General features: G+C 40.0%; 1 protein-coding gene across 4 annotated transcripts in view; it reads right to left on the bottom strand.

The window, feature by feature from the left end:
• iqsec1b (IQ motif and Sec7 domain ArfGEF 1b) overlaps positions 1 to 26,551 on the bottom strand; it is a 511,299-nt gene that overhangs the window by 145,446 nt on the left and 339,302 nt on the right. The window contains exon 1 of one of the 4 annotated variants that reach the window (XM_078543455.1): positions 13,468 to 13,800. The exons of the other annotated variants lie outside the window; for them this stretch is intronic. Within the exon in view, the coding sequence (XP_078399581.1) occupies positions 13,468 to 13,514 (47 nt within the window). The 5' untranslated portion in view covers positions 13,515 to 13,800. Of the gene's footprint in view, positions 1 to 13,467; positions 13,801 to 26,551 lie in introns of those variants that run through there. 4 annotated transcript variants of the gene reach the window in all.

The following is a 26,551-nucleotide window of genomic DNA, read 5'->3' on the forward strand; positions in this document are numbered from 1 at the left end:
GTTTTTGATGATGACATGGGCACTAGCTGCAGCAGACTCTGGCTATGGAAAGCAAGTGAAGAACAAAATATATACTGACTTCTCGCTTTCAGTCAAAATGAACAAGGCGAATCTGCAGCAAACATTCGTACTAACGACAAGTCTCCTTTGCACAATTGAATTCAAAATCATTCCACTAACTATGAATTCTTGGTCTTCACTAATAAACTTAACAGAAGCAAAATGGACAGTTGGATTGTTAAAGCATTACCAGAGTTGTTTATGGGACAACCCTAAAGAGCAGAGATTTACTGCTTACAATTACTGTATGCCCGTGATCAGGCAACATATGCAGGGTGATTACAAACAGAATTGTGGGACAGAGAACTGAAATGGCTTTGCCACATTAGGTAATTCAACATGTTTTCAAGAAAGTATGGTCTCTTTGATCTAAATTCCTATGCAGGTGGGATTTAACCAATTTCATATTCTTTATCAGGTTTCAATACTTCTTGTGCCTTAGCAAACCTTTCATGAATTATTAGCAAAATGAGTTTTAAAAAAACTTGATAAAGGTGCCAGTCTTTAAAGGACATGGCAAGAATAAGCCACTAATTCAAAATCTATAAAATTGTGTGGAGAAAGTTACAACACTCGTGAAGTCTAGTATCTTCCTTCAAAAACATTAAATGTTGCTGAGGTACTGTCTGGATCTTTGGAAGGAGTTTCTGGACTAACTCCAAGACTTTGTTGCTTCAGCTGAAGAAACATATTCATGAACCAGAGAGTGAAAATACAATTTGGTGTAACATATGGATCTGGATTTTTACTTCCTGGATCTACATGCTGGAGACCATATAACAAAGACAGACATGTCTTTAAGGAGCTAAGTAACACAATATTTACTAGTTTTTGTTCCAGGAGTTCTCTGATCCTTCAATTGGTGCCTTGCAGTTGTATAGCATGCAGGCTACACAAACAGCTTTTAGCATAAAGATCCAGATTGTGTTTCAGGTCTGGGGTGGCTTCAAACTGGTTATTTGTGCTGGTAAGAGTACTACCATGAAAGAAAGAACAAGCTTGCATTTATATAGTTACTATGAATCACTACCTTCTCAAGGGCAACTAGAGATGGGCAGTAAATGCTGGCCCAATCGGTGAAGCCCACATCCCATGAATGAGTGGAAAAATCACTATGGATAGCATAAACAAATTAAAACATTCTGCATCAATAAATGGGTTTACTCATCAGCAATCAGGAGACAGTAGTTTAATCAATTCAAGTATTCAATTTCAACAAATTATAGAGCTACAGCTCTAGAAAATGGAAAGAGAAGTATATAATTTTGCAATGATTGTCCAGATACAAACAAAAAGTAATAGATTTCCAAAATTTGGAGGGAGAATATTTTCAGAGAAGTCCTCTGTGTAAATAGGGCAAATGGCTTACATTGTTTCTGTAAAATAACTGCAACCTGGAGCAATGCCTTGGTTTATTGCAAACACTGGATATGCAGTGCTAATTTCACATGATCCAAATCCACCAAAATAGATTTCTCAATTTTATGCTGTCAAACTTGTAATAGGTTTATTACTAGAAAAAGACAAAGATGCGGATGATGATAGATTATATCCTCATCACTAGATTGAAGGGAGGCACTTGTATTTCTAACATTTTGCTTGCCCAATATTTGGTGCTTTAAAAGAAATATTTGAAAATAGTAGCCAATACAGAATTGGATTCAATATATCCAGTTTTTGTGATTAATCTTTAATTCTTAGTCTATGACTTTTAGCCATTTGAAGCTTTCAAGATTAACAGCTAAATTTATGACCAGCAATGGACAAAAATTAATATTTCCCACAATCATCATGTAGTGTGATCCATCTAATTCCTTATCTGCCATCATGACTTAAAAACCACATAATAAAGGGGCCTCTAAGCAACTGCGATCATAACATGATAGAATTTCATGTTCAATTTGAAGGGGAGAAGTGTGAGTCTAAGAGTAGTGTTTTAAACCTAATCATAAGGGTACGAAATCAGAAAAGACAAAAATGAATTGGGAAACTAGGTTAAAGTTAGGACAGTAGAGATGCAGTGGCAGACTTTTAAGGAGATATTTGATAATTCTCAGCAAAGATTGATCTGAGTGAGAAAGGAAGACCCTTTGAGAAGGATGCATCATCCATGGCTGAATAAGGAAGTTAAGGATAGTGTCAAGTTGAAAGACGCACTGTACAAATCTGCAAAGATTACTGGTAGGTCAGAAGATTGGTCAAATTTTAAGGACCAGCATAGAATGACTAAAAAAAATAAAGAGGGAGAAAAAAGAATCGAGAGAAAGTTAGCTAATAATATAAACACAGATAGTAAGATTTGTTTTTACAAGTATTTGAATAGGAAAAGAGTAACTAAAGCCAGTGTTGGTCCCCTGGAGAATGAGTTTGGGGAATTGATAATGGAATATAAGGAAATGGCAGAGGCGTTGAACAGATATTTTGTGTCTGTCTTCACCGTAGAAGACTTCGAAAACTTCCCAAAGATATTTGAAAATCAAGAGGGAGGAACTTAAAACAATCATCATCACTAGGGAAAAGGTGCTGGGAAAACTATTAGACCTAAAGTCTGACAAGTCTCCAGGACTAGGTGGCCTGCACCATGGAGTCATAAAAGAAGTAGCTGCAGAAATAGAGGATGCATTGGCTATAATCTTCCAAAATTCCTTAGATTCTGGAAGGGTCCCAGTGGATTGGAAAATAGGGAATGTAGCACCTTTATTCAAGAAAGGAGGGAGGCAGAAATCAGGAAACTACAGGCCAGTTCGCCTAACATCTGGCATAGGAAAATTGCTGGAATCCCTTATTGAGGAGGTCATAGCAGGATACTTAGAAAATCATAATTTTATCAGGCAGAGTCAACATAGGTTTGTGAAAGGGAAATAGTGTTTAACTAATTTATTGGAGGTTTTTGAAGTAACAAGTAAGGTAGATAAAGGGGAACCTGTAGACATGGTATACTTGGATTTCCAGAAGACATTTAATAAGGTGCCACATCAAAGGTTACTACACAAAATAAGATTGCATGGTGCAGGGGGCAAAATATTGGAATGGATAAAGGATTGGTTGGCTAACAGGAAGCAGAGAGTAGGGATAAACAGGTCTTTTTTGGATTGGCAAGCTGTAACATGTGGCATGCCATAGGGATCAGTGTTGGGGTCTCAACTATTTACAAGCTACATCAACGATTTTGCTGAAGGGACCAAATGTATAGTAGCTAAATGCGCTAACAACACCAAGAAAGGTAGGGAAGCAAGTTGTCAAGAAGAGGTAGAGTATACAAAGGGATATAGACAGGTTAAGTGAATGGGCAAAAATTTGGCAGATGTAGTATAATGTGGGAAAATGTGAACTTGTCTGCTTTGGCAGGAAGAATAGAAAAGCAGTATCCTATTTAAATGGAGTGAGATTGCAGAACTCGGTAGTAAAAAAAAGGATCTGGGTGTCCTGGTGCATGATTCACAAAAAATTAGTATGCAGGTACAGCAAGTAATTAGGAAGACAAATGGAACGTTCACATTTATTGCAAGAGGAATAGAATAGAAAAGCAGGGAAGTTTTACTGCAGTTGTACAGAGCCTTGGTGAGACCACATCTGGAATACTGTGTACAGTTTTGGTCTCTATTTGAAAAAAGGTATAATTGCATTAGAAGCAGTTCAGGTAAGGTTCACTTGACTCATTCCTGAGATGAGGAGCTTATCTTCTGAAAAAAGGTTGGACAGGTTAGGCCTATACCCATTGGAGTTTAGAAAAATGAGAGGTGATCTGATTGAAACATACAAGATCCTGAGGTGAGTTGCTAGGTAGATACTGGGAGAATGTTTCCACTTGTGGGAGAGACTAGAGCCAGGGGACACAGTTTAAGAATGAGAGGTCGACCGTTTAAGAGAGAGATGAGGAGAAATTTTCTCTCTCCAAGGGTTGTTAGCATTTGGAACTCTCTTCCCCAGAAAGCAGTGGAGGCTGGGTAATTGAATTTATTCAAGGCAGAGTTAGAATTTTGCTAGACAAGGGAGTCATGGGTTATGGGGTGCAGACAGCAAAGTGGAGTTGTGACACAATCAGATCAGTGATGATCTTATTGAATGGCAGAACAGGCTTGAAGGGCTGAATGGCCTACCCCTGCTCCTAAGTCCTAAGTCCTTATGACTGTGCTTGGAAATACATCCCAAGTGTTGATCACTTCCTGCATGAAGAGTATCGTGATAATCTACCTTACCTCACTGTCCAACGAGCAGTTCAATTTTAAGTAACAATATTAATTAATCTTTCAACACTATGTACAGGTTTATGTAACTTAGAAAGATCAACTCAATCCACCTTTCAAGGCTCAAAAGCCAAGTTCTTGTTTTATAACTCATTCCCCAGCACCAGGATTCATCATGGTGGCTTCTGCACTTCAATGTTTTCCCAATTTGTCAGTGATCAGAACTATACATAATATTCAAAGTGTGGTCTGAGCAGATCTCAGTGCAGTTTGATCATAACTTCCTTTGGCCTGAAATACGTTCAATATTCTGCTTCACTGTAACCATCTGTTCTTCTGCAGAAATTGGTTTCAAAGGAAAGCAACTGCACCTATTTCTGACATGTACTGCCAGCGTGCATTAGATTTCCCAGACATTCAGGTATTGCAAACTAAAACAAGCACATTGCCGAACAAAACATCACTAGAACTGCACAGCATTTTCATGCATAATTACTTAAAAAAATTAGTGTTTAATTTAGTTTAATTTGTCCCTAAAATCCAAGCTACTTATTCTGTGAAATACGAAACATAACCAGTGAATGTGCTGCAGCTTTATATTTTTCTTCCCTCAGCAGATGGGAAGCCATTGACCATTAGGGCCGTTAGACTATTTTACAGGTGATCCAACAAAGGTTAGAGCAGTATTACATTCAAAGTGAACGCCCATTCTAAATCAGAACCCAGTTATTTGCAGAAGCTGCAACTTGTTTTCTAACAGCATTAGTTGAGTTTCACTATGGGTTAGCTATTGACACAAAGCACCTCATCTGGTGCCATCTTATGAAACAGCTTGCATCGAAATAGAAAATATGAATTACATAAAACTTGCCAATCCCTGTTCTGCCTGAAGGATGTGCTTACTATGTTTGATGCCAGTTGTGCATATTCATGCACCAGAAATGATGACATAGCCTTTAAGTAAAAATAATCTTTCTGGGCAGGAGTTTCTCAGTGCAAGATTTAAGGAGGCAAGCATTCTGCTTTGAAAATGCTTACCATTACCCCAATAATTTTTTAAAATACAAGACTTGTATTGCAGTTGTGACAGTAAGAAGCACCTGAGTGCACTGAACACAGTGCAAGTTCTGAGCCCCTTCAACAGCATGACTTATAAACAATGAGGATCTGTGCACCTGATCAGCTGGTCATCAGTAAACTGCTCGCTTATCAGGCTCCAGAGTCACTGCACATCAGATCTCATCACACTGCGACTATTTTGAATAAGAATACAGGAGGTACCCATGGTGCTCTGACCAACATCCATCTCTCAATCAACATCAGAAAAATAGATTATCTGGTTATCATCACATTGCTGTTTGTGCGATCTTGCCATGTGCAAAATGGCTGTCACATTTCCTACATTACAACAGTGGCTATTCTCCAAAAGTACTTCATTGGATGTAAAGTGCTTTGGGCTGTAAAGCGCTTTGGGAAGTCCTGTGGCTGTGAAAGGTACTATATAAGTCCAGGTTTTTTTTTTAATTGAGCCTTTCACATTGTTGGGCCATCCCAAACTGCTTCATAGCCAATTAATTTTGAAGTGCAACTTATTTCCTTGGCAAATGCAAAGCCAAAATTCTATAAGCAGCAAATTAGCTAATGTCTGGTGGTGGTTTTGGCTGAGGGATAAATGTTGACCAGACACCAGGAGAAGGCCCCCAATGGAATCTCCTGCACTCACCTGAACAGGTGGATGTGGCCTCAGTTCAGCATCCCAACCAAAAGTAAGTGTATCTGGAATGTAGCAATGTCTCAATGCTCAGCTCAACATTCCATGCCTGAAGTGATCACAACAATAGGATTCAGGTGCAAGAGTGCCATCACTGAACAAAACTGACTTGCAATGGATTCTCCCATTGCTTCAATGGATGAATGTTCAGCAAAATAAAAATCTACGTTGGTGCCATCTCATATGTAATGTTAGGCCAAGTCTCGACCTATAAATGGGAGTTAATTAATAACAGACAGAAGCTAGAGGGAGTTAGTGAGTTATCCAAAGTGTTTCTCCCTCCAGTAAAGTTGTTCAACCTGGAACTCTAACAGAATATGGAGGATATATAGTGCACCTAGTTACAGATACCATTTCAGTCGATTAACAAACTCATTCCTTTTGATATGCAATCAGTTAGCTGGGATTCATTAGCCTTGCAATTTTCCAATTTTAATCCATTTAAATTCCATCTTGGAGCTCAGGCAACAGTGTCTCATTCATTTTAAGACTGGTCCCAGAATGTTGTCATCAGTTACAGAACAGGTGGCTGGATTAAATTTAGTGGCAAAACTTAGTCCTACTGACGTTTGTTTGCTAGAAGTCTGATCTACACCTTTGTCTCACAACTATACACAATTGTACCTCTGCTGCAAAGTGGTTTGACTTGCTGTCAACACTTAGGCAGCTTGAATTTAGAGTTGAGTTGACTGACAGTGGAGTTGCTTTGCACAAACTTGTTGTGCAATTGTATCCCAACATCAGCATTATGTCATATCAGATGTCCTAACACTAACCCTGTGATGTTATTCAGTAGCTGTCAAACACAATGCCATCTTTCAAAGCAGAGGTACAGTGATCCTATTGTTGGCTTGGGATAATAAAGGGAAATTAATTGAAAATATTTAAAAGATCCATCTTAAAATTGATAAGAACAACTGAATAAATAGAATGAAATCAAAAATGCAGTTGATTAACAAACTCATTCTTTTTGACATGCAAACTTTTGATGGGGAGACGATGGCGTAGTGGTACTGTGGCTGGACTAGTAAAGACTCTGGGGACCCGGGTTCGAATCCCGTCACAGCAGATGGTGGGCATTTAAAAATCTGGAATTAAAAGTCTGTTGATGACCATATGAAATCATTGTTGATTGTTGTAAGAACCCATCTGGTTCACTAATGTCCTTTAGGGAAGGAAATCTACCGTCCTGGTCTGGTCTAGATGTGACTCCAGACCTACAACAATGTGGCTGACTCTTAAATACCCTGTGAAATGGCCTAGCATCAAACTGCTACAAAGTCTCAAAGAACGGATGCAACTGGATGGGCCACCCGGCATCAACCTAGGCACCAGAAATGACAATGACAAACTCAGCCCTGTAGATCCTGCAAAGTCCTCCTGACTAACATCTGGGGGCCAGTGCCAAAATGGGGGAGCTGCCCCATGGACTAGTCCTCACAGAATCATACCTAACAGATAATGTCCCAGACATCACCATCGCTGGGTTTTATTTTATTCATTCACGGGATGTGGGCTTTGCTGACTAGGCCAGCACTTATTACCCATCCCTAGTTGCCCTTGAGAAGGTGGGGGTGAGCTGCCTTCTTGAACTGCTGCAGTCCATGTGGTGTAGGTATACCCACAGTGCTGTTAGGAAGGGAGCTCTAGGATTTGGACCCAGCGACAGTGAAGGAACGGTGATATATTTCCAAGTTAGGATGGTGAGTGACTTGGAAGGGAACTTCCAGGTAATGGTGTTCCCATCTATCTGCTGCCCTTGTCCTTCTAGATGGTAGTAGGTCATGGTCATGGGTTTGGAATGTGCTGTCGAAGGACCCTTGGTGAATTCCTGCAGTGCATCTTGTAGATGGTACACACTGCTGCTACTGTGCGTCGGTGGTGGAGGGAGTGAATATTTCTGGGTGTGGTGCCAATCAAGCAGGCTGCTTTGTCCTGGACAGCATCCAGCTTCAAGTGTTTTGGGAGCTGCACTCATCCAGGCAAGTGGGGAATATTTCATCATACTCCTGACTCGTGTCTTGTAGATGGTGGATAGGCTTTGGGGAGTCAGGAGGTGGGTTACTCGTCACACGATTCCTAGTCTCTGAGCTGCTGTTGTAGCCACAGTTCAATCAGTTCAGTTTCTGGTCAATGGTAACCCCCGGGATGTTGATAATGGGGAATTCAGTGATGGTAATGCCATTGAACGTCAAGGGGCAATGGTTAGAATCTCTCTTGTTGGAGATGGTCACTGCCTGGCACTTGTGTGGCATGAATGTTACATGCTTGGAACAGCTTGGTTAGGGGCGCGGCAAGTACTGGAGCACAAGTCTTCAGTACTATTGCCGGAATATTGTCAGGGCCCATAGTCTTTGCATTATCCAGTGCCTTCAGCCGTTCTTTGATATCATGTGGAGTGAATTGAAGTGGCTGAAGACTGGCATCTGTGATGCTGGGGACCTCCGGAGAAGGCCGAGATGGATCTCCCACTTGGCGCTTCTGGCTGAAGATTATAGCAAATGCTTCAGCCTGTGACGCTCACATCCCATAGATGAATAAATAAATTTGAAAAAATGCCATTACCCATTGCTGTCTGAGCTGTGCTTCTCCATTGTTGGCTTTGTGAAAAGAGTTCTGCCTTACAAATGAATTACATCAGTTGGTGTTAGATTGCCATATTTGCATGGTAAATATTAACAAAATGCACCATAGAAAGTTAAGTCTTTGTTTTACGAGTGCAACTAGCATTTTAACAACGTGATAACTTAATTGTCAGAAGTTGATTAGCTGTAATTAACTATTACAAATTTGAAATCTTACTCCAGCTATTAAATTAGTGGAGATTTTTAAAATGTTAGAATTGTTTTAAATTGCACTTTTCCTTTCTGGGTTTCTCCCTTTCTCTCTCTATCCAATCTCCCTTTTCCTCCTTATCCTGAACCTGATTTGACACTCACTAATTTATACTTTTGTCCATTGTTCTTGTTTAGTTTTCAATCCTTACATCTGATAGGTTAAAGGAGATGCACAGATCCAACTGTTACCTTTGGCACAGTGTAATCAGCACAGCAACTTCCCACTCAAAAAAAAACAAAAACCCAGCCGTGTGAGGGCAAGTCTAATTTACAGCAAACGTCATTGTACAGCAAAATGGGCCATTATGCATCAGCCCAAAAAAGTAAAGAACATCTAATGCTGTGAACTAAAATAGAGAAGCACAGGAAAATGGCAGCAGAGAGTGAAACAAACTAAAATAAACCAACATTTTTTTGTTGCTCATAAGGAAATAAACAATAGAAAATTAGCCTTGAAGCTATTTGTTGGCTATGACAGCCATCATTAACACAGTTTTTTGCTTCTGTAACCACAGATGAAAGCCACATTCACAATATTTTTGCTGTGGATTATTATAGTTGTCTCCTACCTTCAGTTTTGGCAGGCTCCAAATTTTAGATTTGCATATTACTGTCTGTTAGAAACTTGAACATGTAGAGAGAGTACACAAAACTTGCCAGTTTTGCTATTTCCTAAAACCCCTGCTCTCCAAAATCCACAACTATCCCTTGAAAACACATGTCATGCAGGTGTACTGCAGAACTAATGGGACAAAACAAACCGAACAACACAATCAAGTAAACAAAAAGGAACACAATAGCATCCAATCAGAAACAGAAGGCCCCAATTGCACCATTACTTCATTTGTTTCATGCAGCCAGCCAAAAGTCAAAGCAATGGACTCAATCCAAATGTGGTTGAGTTTGCTAGCTGCACATTTATACTAGACAACCACTCAAAAAAAAAAACGGGAGTAGTTCTGTTGTTTGGAATATATACTTTGCATGCTCTAGACATTCTTTCATGAGGACATCATTGTAAGCATTTGCTTCTGATTCATGTCCTTTTTACTGCAGGCTGCATTTAATAGAGATAAATGTGGCATCTATAAAAGATACTTTTTAGTTAATTACACTGACCACTTAAATATAGTGAAATCTTGAAATTTCAAAGTTAAAGCTGATGACAGTCTGTCTTTCCTTTTGGGTAGGATTGCTCAGTCATGTCAAAGTTCCTATATTCTGAAATCCTTCTGCTATGATAGCAGCTCTGTTGGTTCACCAGCAGTTTATACTTCAGTCTATACTTAAGTCCAACCCGTTGAAATGAAACGCTCTGGGGACCGGTGTTCGAATCCCGCCACGGCAGATGGTGGAACTTGAATTCAATAAAAATCTGCAATTAAAAGTCTAATGATGACCATGAACCCAGTGTCAATTGTTGTAAAAACCCATCTGGTTCACTAATATCCTTCAGGGAAGGAAATCTGCTACCCTTACCTGGTATGGCCTACATGTGACTCCAGACTCTCAGCAATGTGGTTGATTCTTAAATGCCCTCTGAACAAGGTCAATTAGCCAGCGACGTCCACATCCCATTAATGAATTTTTAAAAAAATCTGCCATCAATGCTGAACAAAAATCGACTGCCAGCTTCTTACCCCATGAATACATATATTAATAATTAACCCAGTGTTCTTGACTGGTGCCCTGATTATTCACTGATATTGAGTCACAGAATCTCCTTTAGTAGTTTGCTCAATGTTAGAACCACATCTAATTTTTCCAAAACAAGGCTCAGCAGCTCCATTGGTCATTACCAAACATAACACTGTATTCAATAGGAGTGGCTCAGCAATAATGATCTTGTTGATATTATCTCATTCTTTCTAATTTTAATTCTATTCAAGATATTATAGCAGTGTGTAGTGCAATGACAACACAAATCGCCAATCCCATCACAAATCCTATGTTCGTTAGCTGTGACTCTGTTAGTAGCACACTCACTTCAGCAGGTTGTGGTTTAATTCCACTCCAGATCTTGCGCACAAAAATCAAGGCTGATACTATGTAGTACTCCAGGAGTGCTGCACTGTCAGGGGTGTCATCTTTCAGATAAGACGTTAAACCATGGTCATATTTGTCCTCACAGATGGCAGTCAAAGACCACATTGCACTTTTTCAAAAAAGCACAGGGGAGTTAACCCGTGTTCTGGACAATGTTTATCCCTTGATCGACATCACAAGAACAAATTATCTGGTCATTGTCACATTGCTGTTTGTGGAACCTTGCTATGTGCAAATTGGCGCTGTGTTTCCTACATTACAGCAGTGATTACAAAAATGCTTCATTGGCTGTAAAGCGCTTTGGGACGTCCAGTGATTATGAAAGGCGCCATACAAAACTTTTTGCATATTCCACATGCACTTTCAAAAGAAAATAAAAAAGTTTCAGCAGAGAGAAAAAGATTCCACTAGCAATACCAGGTAAAACAGCTACCTTTACTGACTATTCCTCAAATTTCAGGTTTAAATTGTTACATTTGTTGATATACAGTCAGTCATTCTCTCTACATACCTATCTGGGGATGGAATTTATTTTAACTGACCACAAATATATCCTGCACATTTGGTCCCAATTTCCATTTCTTTCTTTTTGTCTACACACATTAGGCTGCTGCAGAAATTAAACTTCAAATTACATTTCAACAACTGTATTACAAGGAAACTAGCACTCAGAGCACACCACACAGCATGGAGCAACATGATGGAGGAGTTGCAGAGTGTACTGCAGATAAACTCTGCTGCCTCCAAGCTCTCAATAAACCAGCATTCTTTCAAAAACACAAATATTACTAATAAATAGCTAAATAAGAATAAAAGCATTTAAAATAGATGTGTGCATCTCCAAAGTGTTCTACATCTTTTATTTCTCATGAGACCAAATACTCTGTTGTGCTATTCAGACACCACAGGAGACCAAGTGGTTTCCCAAAGACAAAGGGCTGGTCTCATATCACAAAAGAGAGTGCTATTGCCAATGCCTTCGGAATAGGTTGTCAATCTTTTCTCCTGCCTTGTGGCATGAAAAAGAACTGGAATAAAGAAACAAACCATGTACAACTTAAATCCTAAAGTGTCATTAAACCTCAACCTTTAACTCTCACCCACAGACCATTTTAATGGAAATGGTCCTTTTCATCTTACATGACTTCCTTTGGCTACATCACTCCAGAATCTGCACAGTATAATTAGTGTGAGAAGTAATGCTCAATATTGCTAGTTGTATTTGCATGCGAGCCTTTTACTGTAATAAAAATCCAATTGCATCAAAATGCCAACTTCACAACAAACTTTAAAAAAAAAAATCTCTTTTCAGCATTTTCCTGGATGCACTTGCTCAGGCAAGTGTATAGGTCGAGGAGACCAGATGTCTTCTGATATCTCAAGCGCAAAGCCATCCTTCATGTCTCACATTTCACACAAAGGATTGAACCTTCCATACTTTAAAAAGTATTCAGCAGTTGGGACCATTGTGGGGTCCCAACCTCATTCGCAGTAGCAGCAACCTCCTGGGGTAATTTTACAGGAGGCACCCAATTAAGAGGCCACCTCTGGGACTGCCATCCAAGTAGGGGCTAGGGACAGACTGTTAAGGCGGGAGGGTGAGTCAGCATGAGACTGCTAAGCTGCTAGGCAGCCCATGAGTGTAGCCAGAGTGCTGCTCGCATGCAAGAAATGATAGATGAATGGACAAAATGGAGTGAAATGGCTGGACACAATGGACTCCACTTGCTCAACACAGGCATTATTGCTTACTACAGTCTGCAGGAGATTGGAAACAATTTCAAATCTTTGCCTGTGGTGGACCTCAAGCTTGGCAATTTGCACCTTATGGGAGTAGATTTAATTTATTTATCTTAACACTCCAACCTCCCACTCTGCGCCTCCTGCTACCCAACAAGCTCTAGACACAGTGAGGGGTCCTATGTAACGTTGGCTGCTGATTGGTTGATGAACTTTAATTGATTTCCCACTGCTGCCAGACAGGTTGCCGTCATTGCACTAAAGTCCCTTCCAGGAAAGGTGCGAGGAGGCAGGAACATGTCAGGGAACTCACATGACCTCTTTGCCCATGGTTTTCCTGGCCACCCAACCTTCAAATGCGCCGAGTCCCTGGAAAAACTACCCCTCTCCCCCAAAATCTTGAAAGTTTTTTTTGACTGTGGAAGGCATCGAAACAGAGCCGATTCCAGCACACAAGAGCCTTAGCAGATATCCTCTTCCCAGGTCAGGGTACTGAAATCAGTTGTAATTAAATCTTGTACTTTCTTGATGCGTACAGCGCAGCACCATCGTGGCCAGTGCATTTACCAAGGAAGCAATAAGAACAACTTTGTACATCTAGGCCTGGCACAAAATTACAAGCAGTCTGTTCAAAAACATTTTACATCAAACCTCAATAATTTTATATTTGCCAGCAACTATTTAAACAGTGTCCATCCCATTTTATAGGCGATCAGTCTGTTTTTCCATAGAAAAACAAAACCTTTAAGAGAATTTAAATTCTTGAATATGACACACATGCAATTCTGCCACACCAAAAGATAAATGAGCTTAAAGTATGTCCTACCTGATTGTCCTCACAGAGATGCAGTACTTCCACATTAGATTCCACATGGCATTGGCATCACCAATTTGAACAATTTATTCTTGCAAACTATGGGAGTTGCACAGTTACAGCAGAGAAAAAGGCTTCTTTCAAGAGCAAGCAAATTATTTCCTTGTGCAGCCAGTTAATGACTCACAGACATGAAATAATTTCCACAGCAACTTATTTAAGGAAAATGTACGTATCCTAAAACCTCAAGAAAACCGTGTTAAGTTTCTTCGTTTTCTTTCTCATTGTATTTTGCAACCTTGATTTGTTTTCCTGATCCACATTTTGTTGATCGTTGAAAGCAATGTCGAAACTGAAAATGTATGACGCTTGCAATTTACCAAGTAAGGTAAAAGTCCAAACAGTCCTATGAGATTTGACAGTCGAGTTCACCATTGGGTAAAGCTGGCTGCCTGTGGGGCCCCTGAATATCACTTACCAGAAGACAGCAAGTATTCAACAATACACCCTAAATCATCTGGTGGGGACTGTTTAACCTCCCAGCTGCCTGCATTTCTAACTTGTCTAGTATGATAAAACATTACATATGTAGTTAGTGATGAATAGATCTGTGTTTTTCCCGTAAAACATTTGACAAGAAACCATAAATTGTGGTTTCATAAATTGTTTACATCAGTGAAGTCACTACTTGAAGATTCTGCAATTTCAGAGCTCAAAAATGAAAACATTTAGAGCATTATATACCCAAATTGAAGCATTTACTCAACAATTCCTCTAGTGAAGTTTAGGGAATAATACTGCAAAACATGGAATGGATTTTAGGCTATTGTAACTTACAGCAAACTCCTCAGAACAGATTGTCAGGGCACATATTCTTCAATAGCTGTCAGATTTCACAAATACTGCACTCCAATGTTTCATTGAACCCTTCCCAAAACATGGAGAATGTTCAATTTTTCCATTTATGTTAAGTGTTATATTCCTGATAATTTAGTACGAGGTAAAATATTTTCTGTACTTTTAAGCTCATTGAAGTATTTATTCATTTTGTAACTAAGTATAAAGCTACTCATACATTTGCTTAAGTGAATAAACATATAAATCATTGGAACAGTCAGGTATCAATTTTATTTTAATTTGCTCCTGATTAGGGGCCAAGATGTTGATCTTCTTGTGGGTGTAAAAGGGCATGGCTGAGGTTACTACTGACTGTGTAGCTCACACCTGTCCGCACTTAAAAGGATAATGCCAATGTCACAGTAAAGGAGGTGGTAGTACAGAAATTGCATGGCATAAAATAAATAAAGAATTTATATTTAAAAAGGTGGCAATGCTCAAAGTAGAAAAGTCACCAGGCCTGAATAGGATGCTTCCTAAATTACTGTGGAAAGGAAGGCTGGAAATTGCAGAGGCTCTAGCCACGTTCTTCCAGTCTTTAGATAGAAGAGCCTGGAGGGCTACAAATGCCACACCCCTGTTCAAGAAAGCGAAAAGGGATAACACCAGTCATTGCTGGCCAGTAAGCTTAATATGTCAATGGTGGGGAGACATGAATTTGGAGCAGGATTAAGTGACACTTGGGAAAAATAAGGATTAATAACTGAAAGCCAGCACAGGGGGAGAAAGAACAAAATAAAAACAGAAATACTGGGTATACTCAGCAGGCTTGGCAGCATCTGTGGACAGAGAGATGAGTTATGGTTTCAGGCTGATGACCTTTTATCAGAACTGGGAAAAAGTTAGAAATGTGTATTTCACATAAGTTTAAGTACGCAAAATGGGGGAAGGCAGATAAGGACCAAAAGGTGATGGGAAGGTCACAGACCTGAAGTGTTAACTGTTTCTCTCTCCCTGCTGAATACTGCCAGCATTTACTCCATTTCAGATTTCCAGCAACTGCAGCATTTTGCATTTGTATTTATATAACATCTTTAATTTTTTTTTATTCGTTCATGGGATGTGGGCTTCACTGGCTAGGTCAGCATTTGTTGCCCATCCTTAACTGCCCTTGTTCAGAGGGTACTTAGGAGTCAGCCACATTGTGGGTCTGGAACCACATGTGGGCCAGACTAGGCAAGGACAACAGATTTCCTTCCCTAAAGGACATTGACGAACCCGATGGGTTTTTACAACAATCAGCTTTTTTTATTGAATTCAACTTTCACCATCTGCCACGGTCCCCAGAGCATTACCCTGGGTCTCTAGAATACTAGTCCAGTGACAATACCACTATGCCACCGCCTCCTCCATAATTGTAGTAAAACATCCCAAGGCACTTCATAGAAACCTCATCAAACAAAATTTAACACTGCGCCAGTGAGACACTGACCAAAAGGAGGCAAATGACCAAAAGCCAGTCTCATGGGGGTAGGTTTTAAGGACCACCTTAGAGGAGAACATTTTTTGTTTTTGTTTCAGGTTACCAGCATCCACAGTATTTTGCCTTTACACCAATGAGGTGGTGGCCTTGATAGCCCATGTTGATGTGTACAGACACAAGGAACTGAAAAGCCATAGATCTGGTTCCCTTTTAAAAAAAAATAAAGACACAAATCAATTTCATGCTTAAATGATATCACTGTTGTAAACAAATTCACTACAGAGTCCAATGGCTGGATTTTCATGTATCTCATGTATAAGTTGACCCTGACTTTCAGCTAAAAATCCAAACTCTTTGTCCTTGCTGCCTGCTCGCCGAAGTCAAACTCACCCTGGTGCAAACCTACTCATTCATAGAATCATAAAATGGCACACTATCGAAGGTGGCTTTTCACTCCTCATGTATGCGCAGGTCAACGTGTTGTCAAGGCCACTACCTCATTGGTGTGCACTGCATTCTCACCAATTCCGCCCTCTGATATGCCAACATGATATCAAGAAGGAATGGCAGATAAAGTCATTGAGATTGCAGAGCAAGACAAATAAATGTGCAGCAGCTAGAGAATTCAAGGCGTTGGAGAAGAACATTAGAGATTGAAGAAAGCTCTTTACACAGCTTAGACAGATGCCCAAGGGTAAATGCGTAAACAGAGGAAAGCCTAGCCTGTGGCCACAGTTGGAAAACAAAGTTGCAAAATATGTTAATGAAAATCGCCAGAATGGACTCTCAGTTTCTCATGGTCTGAATCTTCACCGTGAAACAAGAGAGAAAATTAGGCACTGCAGATTTTAAAGCCAGCCCTGGACGATGCACCAGGTTTATGAAGAGAAACAATTTTGAAATGGACAAGACCAAGGTTTCAGTGTCTCCCAGCAGAACTTGACAATAAGCTTATTGCATCAGCAGTTTATAATCAAACATCAACAAAAGAATGGATACAGATTGGTCTGTAGTGGAAACTTGGCTGAGACTCCCATGAATTTTGACATGCCAGCCAGTCAACCAGTGAGCAAAGTTGGAGAAAAAAAAAGTGTTAGCGAAAACAACTGGCCAAGAAGAGTAGATTCACTGTTGTGCTGTCATGTATGTCCGTTGGGACAAAGCTTAAGCCAATGGTGACATTCAAGAGAAAAACGCTCCCAAAACAGAGATTCCCAAAAGGAGCAGCCCATGTTCACAATTAAAGTATAGATGGAAACACGACCAAGGAAAGTTTTAGAAGTTTCTGACCAGGAGGACTATGTAAAAAAAAAAGTATTTTTCATCTGGAACATGTTCAGATCACACCTTGTTGTTGACAGTGTTGCTGAAATTAGATTGCAAAACACTTGATATTACAGTGATTCCTGATGATGTAACTGGCTTTGTTCAACCACTGGGTGTCTCTCTGAAAAGTCCCTTCAAGGATAGCCTGAGAAAAAAAGTGAAATGACTGCATGATCAGAGGAAGGAAGACACTCACTAAGGGAGGCAGCAATACTGGCTCTGATGTTAGCAACCCTGAGTGAAAGAGTTGCAGAGGCCTGAGATAAAATCAGAACAGAGATTGTCAAATTATTCAAGAAATGTGGGGTATCCAGTGCACTTTATGGCACAGATGATGATTATTGTGGAATGATATGGCCAATGACAACATGATTGCTGATGAAGATGATGTCAATGATGCATATGATGATGCCATTTAAGAAACAGATTGGGATACGATATTCGGTTTTGAAGACGAGGAGGAGGGTGATTTTTCCTGGGTTTTAATACATGTTCAGTGCACCCTCTGCTGAAAAATGGTATTCTTCTCTGTACTGTGAAAAAAACTGAATGAAATTGTATAAATTTATATGTGACTTTTGCTTTTGATGTATTTTTTGATAAATTTGACGAATTTAGTGTACACAAATTAATGTCCATCTCCATGGAGATTACTTATTTATAAATAAAATTCAATAATAAAAATGCTTTTGGGTCCTTTCGCACTTTTTTGGGGGGCAGGATTGGAGGGAATAATCTCCAACCTGGCAACTCTGTGATAGCTAGATGATGGGAGAGGGTGGATTTCAACCCCTCAAAAACATTACTCATGTAAAAGTCAACCACCTACTTTTTGGCTAAAAATTTTCACTTAGAAACCCGACTTTTAGACCAGTATATACGGTAGCTCCGACTTGTTGGAGCATCTTGGTAAAAAGTACCCTGAATCTCGTGATTTTTCACTTTGGGCTGGTGGTGCTGTGGCAGTTGTTGGAAGGGCAGGGATGGCCGTCTGTGAGATGGAGTCAGGCTCGGCAGCTGCGGATGCAGAGTGCTGGCAGCCACAGGGGCAGGCGAGTGCAGAGGTGGGCTAGTTAGAAGGCCTGCCTCGGTTCCCTGGGACTTTGTCCCAGTTGTTTCAAAAGCTGTTCTGCCCTGTAGCTCTCACCCCTCATCCCCCAACTCAACCCCCCATGGCTTTTCACACCCCCATGCCAACTCTTGCCCCCCCACCCACCCCATGGCCCCTCACCCAGTATCCACCATGAATACACCTCAAGAGAATGTGGGGAGAACAAAAAAAAAATCACCAACAATCTAATACAGCTCCTACTCATATAAACTTGATAGTAAAAATAGTTCCCATTATTAAGACATAGTCAAAGCTTTAAAACCCCAAGTGGTTAATCTCTTATAAAAACAAAATCTTCTGTTTAGACCCCACAAAGACGGCTAATCATTTAATAGCCTCTTTAAACTATCAAACTGCGAATTCAAGACTCCCTGCTGAGATAATAGATTTTGAAACTCAGCCAAGCATTCACAACATAATAATAGCCTTTGGAAAATGTCAAAAAAGAACTTACGTTTTTTTTTCTAACTTGCAGATGGCCTATCAAAGCAGTCCAGCAGAGAATTTTTTCTTTAACTCAGGGATAGCTGCAGCCTGTTTTTAAAGCTTAAAATGCAGAGGATTTAAAAAACTTCAGATCATGACAGTTATACACACCTTATCCACCCTTCAAGGGCATTTATGTCTACTCCATCAATTCATGACTCCTACTTTGCTGGTTAAGGCCCTTGCAACAGCCAAAACCAGGTCTGTTTGAACTCAGTGCCAAGGTCAAATGGCCCAGCCGAGTTGGGATTTCTTTCTTGTGCAAATCACGCCACATCCCCTTTTCCCTACAAGCAAAACTGGGACATTTTGGAAATGAAGTTTGGACTTCTGCATCAGTATTGCGGTGTTGAAGGTGCCACCTTTTGAATGAAACATTAAATTGAGAGCCTATCTGCTAGCTCAGGTGAATGTAAAAGATCCTATGGCACTAGGAGCAAGTACTTGTGTCCTAACCCAGCGGTTCTCAACTGGGGATCCTTGGCCCCTTAGTGATTCACATGAAGTTTCCATGGAATCCTTATAACAGGAAAGGCAGGCCTCAGAAGCCAAAAGGTTGAGAACTTCTGTCTTAACCAACATTCTTTCCTCAGCCAACATGACCAGAAACATTGTCTGTCTGGTCATGCATCAGCCCACCATTTTTAAGGTCAAATTCAGTCCTAAGCCCTACGGGGAAGTGCAAGTTAAAATGATCAATTTATACTTCTTCCATCTGGAAAATAAATGGCACTAGGATGGGCACAGAATTTTGATAACAAGGCATGTGGTTCAAAATTGCTTTGTTTGAATAAACAATTTATATTTAAAGTAAGATTCATTTCCCCTTTAAAAATGATTATTACATTCAAAGAAAATGGTGATGTCTACAGCAGCCACAATGCTACATTTCTTTGATGGTTGGCCTCATGCACCAGCTAACGCCTTCTGTTTCCAGGAATACATATACGTTAGCCCTTTCATGCAGACTCCACAAACCAGTAAGACTTTCCTACATAATTAAGCACAGTGTAAATCTGTTCCTGGTATTTCAAAGATAACCACACATTTTAGAAATTGTTAGCACCAGGAAAGTAAGGTTCTTTGTATTCACTTTTGAATGTATGGAGCCAAGGATGGATTTTAACATTTATTATTAAACGGAAGTGCCCCTGAATTATACAGATGTATTTTAAATGATTAAGACCAATTCCTCATGATTCCATTGTTTATTAGGGAAATAGATAATGTTTTGTATAAGGTTGATGGTGCCAAAGTTGTTGTAAAATCGTATTTTTCTGATTTACCTGCAGCAACTAAAGACAATGTCCTGCTATAAAAGACTTCCCCTGCATCCGTTGATATTAGAGTTCTGCAGTAGATTTCCAAAAACATTTAGTTTAGACATCATTTCTGTAACCATTCTTTGCCATTGAATTCTCCAACGGCAGTACATTTCACTGAAAACTGCAAGAACACAAATAGGACCTTTGGATTATTGACATCACTAAAACACAAATGGCCTTGTGACTAATTCAGCTGCAAACACACTATGGTACAGCAACTAAATTTTCACTGCAGAACCTGTATTCTGTTGAGGAAGCATTTCCTCAACATCCAATTACCACTTGCACTCCATTTAAAATACAAGATTTAAAATACAGGTTCTGCAGTGAAAATGTAGTAAAAACTGACCTTAATAACCTTTAACAATAAATCAAATCTTGTAAGCTTTCCTCCACATTGGCCTGTCCCTGGGATTCGGGATTAGATGTTCTACTAGGCTTTAATTTCTTTCAATGAGCTTTTGTATCAGTATTTCCAGGGCAATGAGCATATTTCAGACATCTGGAGTCTAACAGTTAAGAGGTTGTCATTTTTATGCTTGCCAAAATCTTATTCTAGATGAAAATCACTCATAGCATTTCAAGAAATAAAGTGAATGCACAATAGTAAAGTGCATTATAGGTAGCAGTTTGTTGTGTCTTTTGAGATGCCCTGATACCAATTGTAATTAGGATTAAAAAGGAACTTGCATATATTGCATCTTGTCACGTCCCTCGGATGTCCCAAAGCTATAATTTCTTTTCTATTCCTTCTCAGCAGCAATCATTGTTGCTATATATAGACAAACACGACAGCCAACATAGCAATATCTCAAATATCAGCAAACTGATGCATGACCAGACAGACAATGTTTCTGGTCATGTTGGCTGAGGAAAGAATGTTGGTTAAGACAGAAGTTCTCAACCTTTTGGCTTCTGAGGCCTGCCTTTCCTGTTATAAGGATTCCATGGAAACTTCATGTGAATCACTAAGGGGCCAATGATACCCAGTTGAGAACCGCTGGGTTAGGACACAAGTACTTGCTCCTAGTGCCATAGGATCTTTTACATTCACCTGAGCTAGCAGATAGGCTCTCAATTTAATGTTTCATCCAAAAGGTGGCACCTTCAACACTGCAATACTCTCTCTGCACTGCAATGAAATATCAGCCTCACTTATAGGCTTGTGATCTGAATCTGGGTCTGTGACAGCACTGATATTTTTTCTTAACTGCTCTGACACATCGTCTTAAGTTCATTTTAAAGTGAGTAGTTACCAAAACCCACAACATAATTAATGCAGTGGGCAGTTCACAGCAATAATGAAGTAAAACGGTACCCTATTACTATGTAATGATCAAAGCACAACTATAAAGTAATAAAGTTGCAGCTCACTAATTAATAAAGATAATGTAGAACAATAGCCAACTTGTACTGCAACACAAGGTCCAGCCCCATCTCCATTCACTACCCTAGCCTGAGACTCCACCTTACTAATCCCTACCAATTCAAACACTGGGCATCAACCCCTTTACATGAAAAGACAACATACACTGAACTGTGACTCAAAGGCAGAAAAAATAACTTCTGCATCAATCACAAGCTGAAGTTCTGAATCTGTCCCCAAGTTTCTATGATAGGAGAGGAAATGGAAAATATGAAACATACAGAAAAAGCAAGTGCATTGACTAAGAAAAGGAAAGAAACTAAGTACTTGAGAAGCCTAGAGTATCAGAGAGGAAGAAAAAGAAATTTGTTGTGGTGTGCCTTTAAGGGATAGCAGCATGCCATCACAAAGAGAAATGGGTCATGTGATCCAGCCTCAGTTTCACTTTGGCCTGTGAGCAGAACACAGCACACACAGCTCTGACATTACTGTCTTCAAGTTTTCTACCTTTGTACAAATGTTCTCATGTGCCTGGTCTCAACAAATGAACCTGCAGCATGTTTACACAATCCCTTATGAGTGATTAGTGCCTTTATATCATTATAAAAACATGAATGGTGTTCAACGGTGGTCAAACAGCATGGCAGCAAGACTAAGTACAGGTACGACATGGCGAACAGCCTATCATCATGCTACTTGGCATGAGACGTCCCTTCACGTTTTGGTCAGACCACAACGAGTTCACAGCGGAGTGTGTTAAAATTAGTGTGGTGACTGGAGCGAAAATCTTTGAAGACACAAACCAGAATAGTGCTCAACTAAAGAGCTGGCAAACAAACAGATCCCTCATGGTGAGATTGCAGCGCATAGCCTGTCAGTCAGTGGGTGGGTCAGCACGTCAAGAGGACCAGCACTAGGTTAGCTCAGTCGGGAAAGGCGAGTGATCAGGTTATGGGCTGGATTGATAGTGAGCGAGGGAGTCAAACAAAAAAAAAGTCAAAATAAGGCTGGAGAAGGTTATGATTATAATGGGTAGCTTCAAGAGTTGAACAATAAATTGAACAAAACAAGGGGGGAGATCAAAAGGATATTGTAAAATATCCACAAAATCTCCAGTTTGATTTGGGATGCAGATGACCTACTATCCAAATTGTGAATGTTTAAACAGCGTTGAAAGCTATTGTTTCTTGATTCAGGAGTGTCTGAACCAGACAAGCCATAAAAATTCACCTAGCAACTAGGAATGAAGATCTACGCAGGCTGAACACATCAGGATTAATAGCAGAATAACTAAAGGATCCCCAAAAGACATGGACTACATTGGAAGATGGGTTCGGAATCAGGTTAAACTTCCATATTCATCGACTAGAATTCATGTCAATTCGACAACAGCCTACAGAATCCACAGAATACTTCATCAGTAGATGCAGAGAAAAGAGTGCATACTGTGATTTTTCAAATGCACAGCAAGCAGACAGAATTGTTGAGCTGGTGATCACCTCCACTTCTCCCATGGAAGAATTCCAGAAAGAGCAGCTAGACAAGCACAAAACGTATAGTATCGAAGAACTACAAAGGAGGAGGCAAGTACGAAGCAATCCTCCCAGGTTGAAGCTTACCATGTCCTAAGCACTCACTAGAACATACACATCTAGCAAGACATGTGAAAGGTGTGACCCTCAGCATACACCAAGGAAATGCCCATCTTTTAATCAATTCTGCAAGGCACATGGCAGAAAGGGCCATTGGCAGTGGCAGTGGCAGTGTACTGGAGCAAAGGCTGATGCAGCTACAAAGAGCTGTGCACTGAACCAGACTATACAGAATGGGTACCTTCAAACATACAAATGACCATCCAGCGCCCGTCAAACATTTGAGGTGATTGACAAACCAGAAAAATGATGATGATGTGCAAATTGAGATGATGAGTGGTGAACACGTGGTTCACACTGTCAATCTCGTGGAAAACATAGATACCATCACATCGTCCGAGGTGTTTGCCAAGATTCAAATTATCTGCCTTAAGTTGGTAACTATTCGTTATTGGCCAAGATTGACACAGGGGCAAGTGCCAACAAACTACCCCTGTGAATTCTAAAAGATGCAAGAATAGAAGAGCAGAGTATTTTTAAAAAGATGTGAGACTTTAAGTGTTGATGTTCAGAGAGACTAGGGTGTGCTTGTACAAGGAACGCAGAAAGTTAGCATGCGGGTGCAGCAAGCAAGTAGGAAGGCAAATAGCATGTTGGCCTTTATTGCAAGAGGATTGGAGTAGAAGAAAAATAAGTCTTGCTACAGTTGTACAGGGTTTGGTGAGATCACATCTGGAATACTGTGTGCAGTTTTGGTCTCCAAATTTAAGAAAGGATGTACTCGCTACAGTGAAGGCTCATGAAATTGGTTGCTGGGATGAGAGGATTGTCCTACGAGAGGCTGAGTAAATTGGGTTTATATTCTCTGGAGTTTAGAAGGATAAGAGGCGATGTCATTGAAACCTACAAAACTCGGAGGGTTTGATAGGGTAGACACAGATTGTTTCTGCCGATTGGGGAATCTAAAACTCAGGGCTGAGAGGAGGAAAAATTACTTTACTCAAAGGGTTGTGAATCTTTGGAATGCTCTGCCTCAGAGGGTTGTGGATGTGGATGTTGAATACGTTTAAGGCTAGACAGATTTTCAATCTCACAGGGAATTAAGGAATATGGGGAGCAGGCAGGAAAATGGAGTTGAAGTCCAGCAACGGCCATGATCACATTAAATGGTGGAACAGGCTCAACTCAATGGTCTACTCCTGCTCATGTTTGTGTTTCTTGTGTATCCATAGACATAGAAGGCCATGGTGAAACCTACTATTGCACAACTTTTGGCATTCAATGGTTCACTTATTCCAGGTGCAGGACCAAAGTGCTGGAGTGTAAGTACAATCAATCTTCCTGGGTGTCACAGATGTTCTATATCGTGGAAACTAAAGGCCCAGCAATCATAGATCTATCAGCATGCCATGACCTCTCACTAGTGTCAATCCATTGAATCAGTCAGACCTCACATAGCATATCAATGTCAAACTACTCCTATCGCCTCAGTTCACAACCCAATGTCAAAATATCCAGAATGTTTCAACAAAATTGGTAGTTTCAAGGGAGCTGCAATGTTGTGCTTGCAGGGGAATGCAATTCCGTCAACTGATCTGGTACATTTAGCACAACGCAAAGGCCAGCAGCTACAAGGAGAAACAGCAAAATATTCTACACTACAGAAACAGTGAAAAACCATCACTGAAAGATGGCTCGATTCAATTCAGCATCTCCACCAATAACACACAAACCATTTTGGACTTACCAGGGCAAGCTAGGCTTCTCCTGGGAATCATTTTTAAAGGCAGGCAGGTCATCATACCAGAATCTTTGCGAGCTGATATTCTTCAACAACTTCATCACACACACAGATGTAGATCGGACGTGAAGACTCACAGGAGAGACTGTCTATTAGCCAGGCATGAACAATGACATTGGCGTTGTCGTAATCAAGAGTGGAAATTTATCCATTCCCAGGGTTTTAGTAGTCCTGGCAATGGTTAAAAGCTAATTGTAACCGGTCCCTCACAGCCACATAAAATGACCATGGAGTACCTACAGCAAATCACCCTTTCGCTCCTGCATACCTACTTTTAATCAGCCTGTACATCCCACAGTTGACAGTTCATGATTCAAGTGAGATACAGTAGAAGTATAGGTACTGAACTGGAGCCAATATCTCAAAGGTAAGTCAAAAGTTATCGTAGGATTTTAAAAAAATTTACATCTCATGTCAACAGAATTCCATCAAGATGATTATAATCAAGTGTTTCTGAAACAATGTTCAAAATATTTGCCTTCTGATGATAGGTCATCGACCTGAAATGTTAACTCAGTTTCTTTCACTACAGATGCTGCCAGACCTGAGTGTTTCCAGCATTTTCTGTTTTTATTTCAAAATATTTCATTCAGTTTAAAGGAATTGGCTAAACATTAAATTTGTTCCAAATTAAAACTAAATATAAAACGCCAATTAAATACAAGCTTTAGCATTACCAGACTCCACTCATGATGGTTACTCTAATTAACTTTTGAACCGCTTCCAGAAAATGGATCAAAGATCCATAATCATTATTGCACAACCAAAAGACAACCTGCACTCAATGTTTTACCTGATCAGCACCTGTACCTCATAGGTCAGGAGGGCACCAGATTTGGTCCTTGGTCTGTATGTTAAATAGCCTCCAAACTGAGGAAGTCATGAGGTTTCAGTGCCTTAGTTGAGGAGAGCGCAGTGTCTGATTAGTACCATTGGTTCAAATATTTTATCTTTACAGATGAACGAATGGAGAGGAATCAGGTGCTTTGTGAGGCCTGGTATGAAAAGTAGCTGCTTCTTTACCAAAAAGGTTAGGAGGCAACCTCATATGATTGGGCTTAATCTTTTCATCAGGCCTGCTAGGGGTTAATAATGCACTCTAACTGCAAGACTGTCCAAATTGGAAGGAATTTAGATACATCCCGAGTTTCACTCTGAGTAGCACTTCTTACTAAGCTACCATTGGGTAATTAAGAGCATATAGTTACAAGCAGCCCTAAAGTCATCTACAGTACAGCAGTTGTGAAATCACCCACATGAGAACTGAGGAGGCTGGAAATCTCTAGAGAGATGTTTGAATGAAATTGGAAAAGAGAAAATTACAGCCATTTAATTCATATTCTACATTTATAGGCCAGAGCTTTCCAATTCTGTGTTCATCAGTTCAGGATTTTCCCTCTAAGTGAATGGGTAGAAAATTCCCAGGCTTGTAAGCACAGAAGCAGAAATTTTCTGACCATAACATTCAAGAGTTTTATTAATACTCTAAAATACAACCACACTTCAGCATATTAGTTTGTAAAATCCTGAAGTACTTCACAATTCTTTTTTTTCATATATTCCTTTAGCAAGGGGCAGTTTTTTTACATTTACACGGCTTTGCAGGAACATAAATCGTTATAATTTCACTGCATTAACACTGTTTTTGTCCATATCACAGCCTCTTAAAGGAAAAGGGACAAATAGAGCCATCAACTTATAATATTTATGTAGTGCCATTAACAATGAAACATCCCAAGATGCTTCAAAGGAGCATTAGAAGGCACAGT

The sequence above is a fragment of the Cetorhinus maximus genome, chromosome 6, assembly GCF_964194155.1.
Source record: "Cetorhinus maximus chromosome 6, sCetMax3.hap1.1, whole genome shotgun sequence".
In the NCBI taxonomy this organism is placed as follows: Eukaryota; Metazoa; Chordata; class Chondrichthyes; order Lamniformes; family Cetorhinidae; genus Cetorhinus; species Cetorhinus maximus.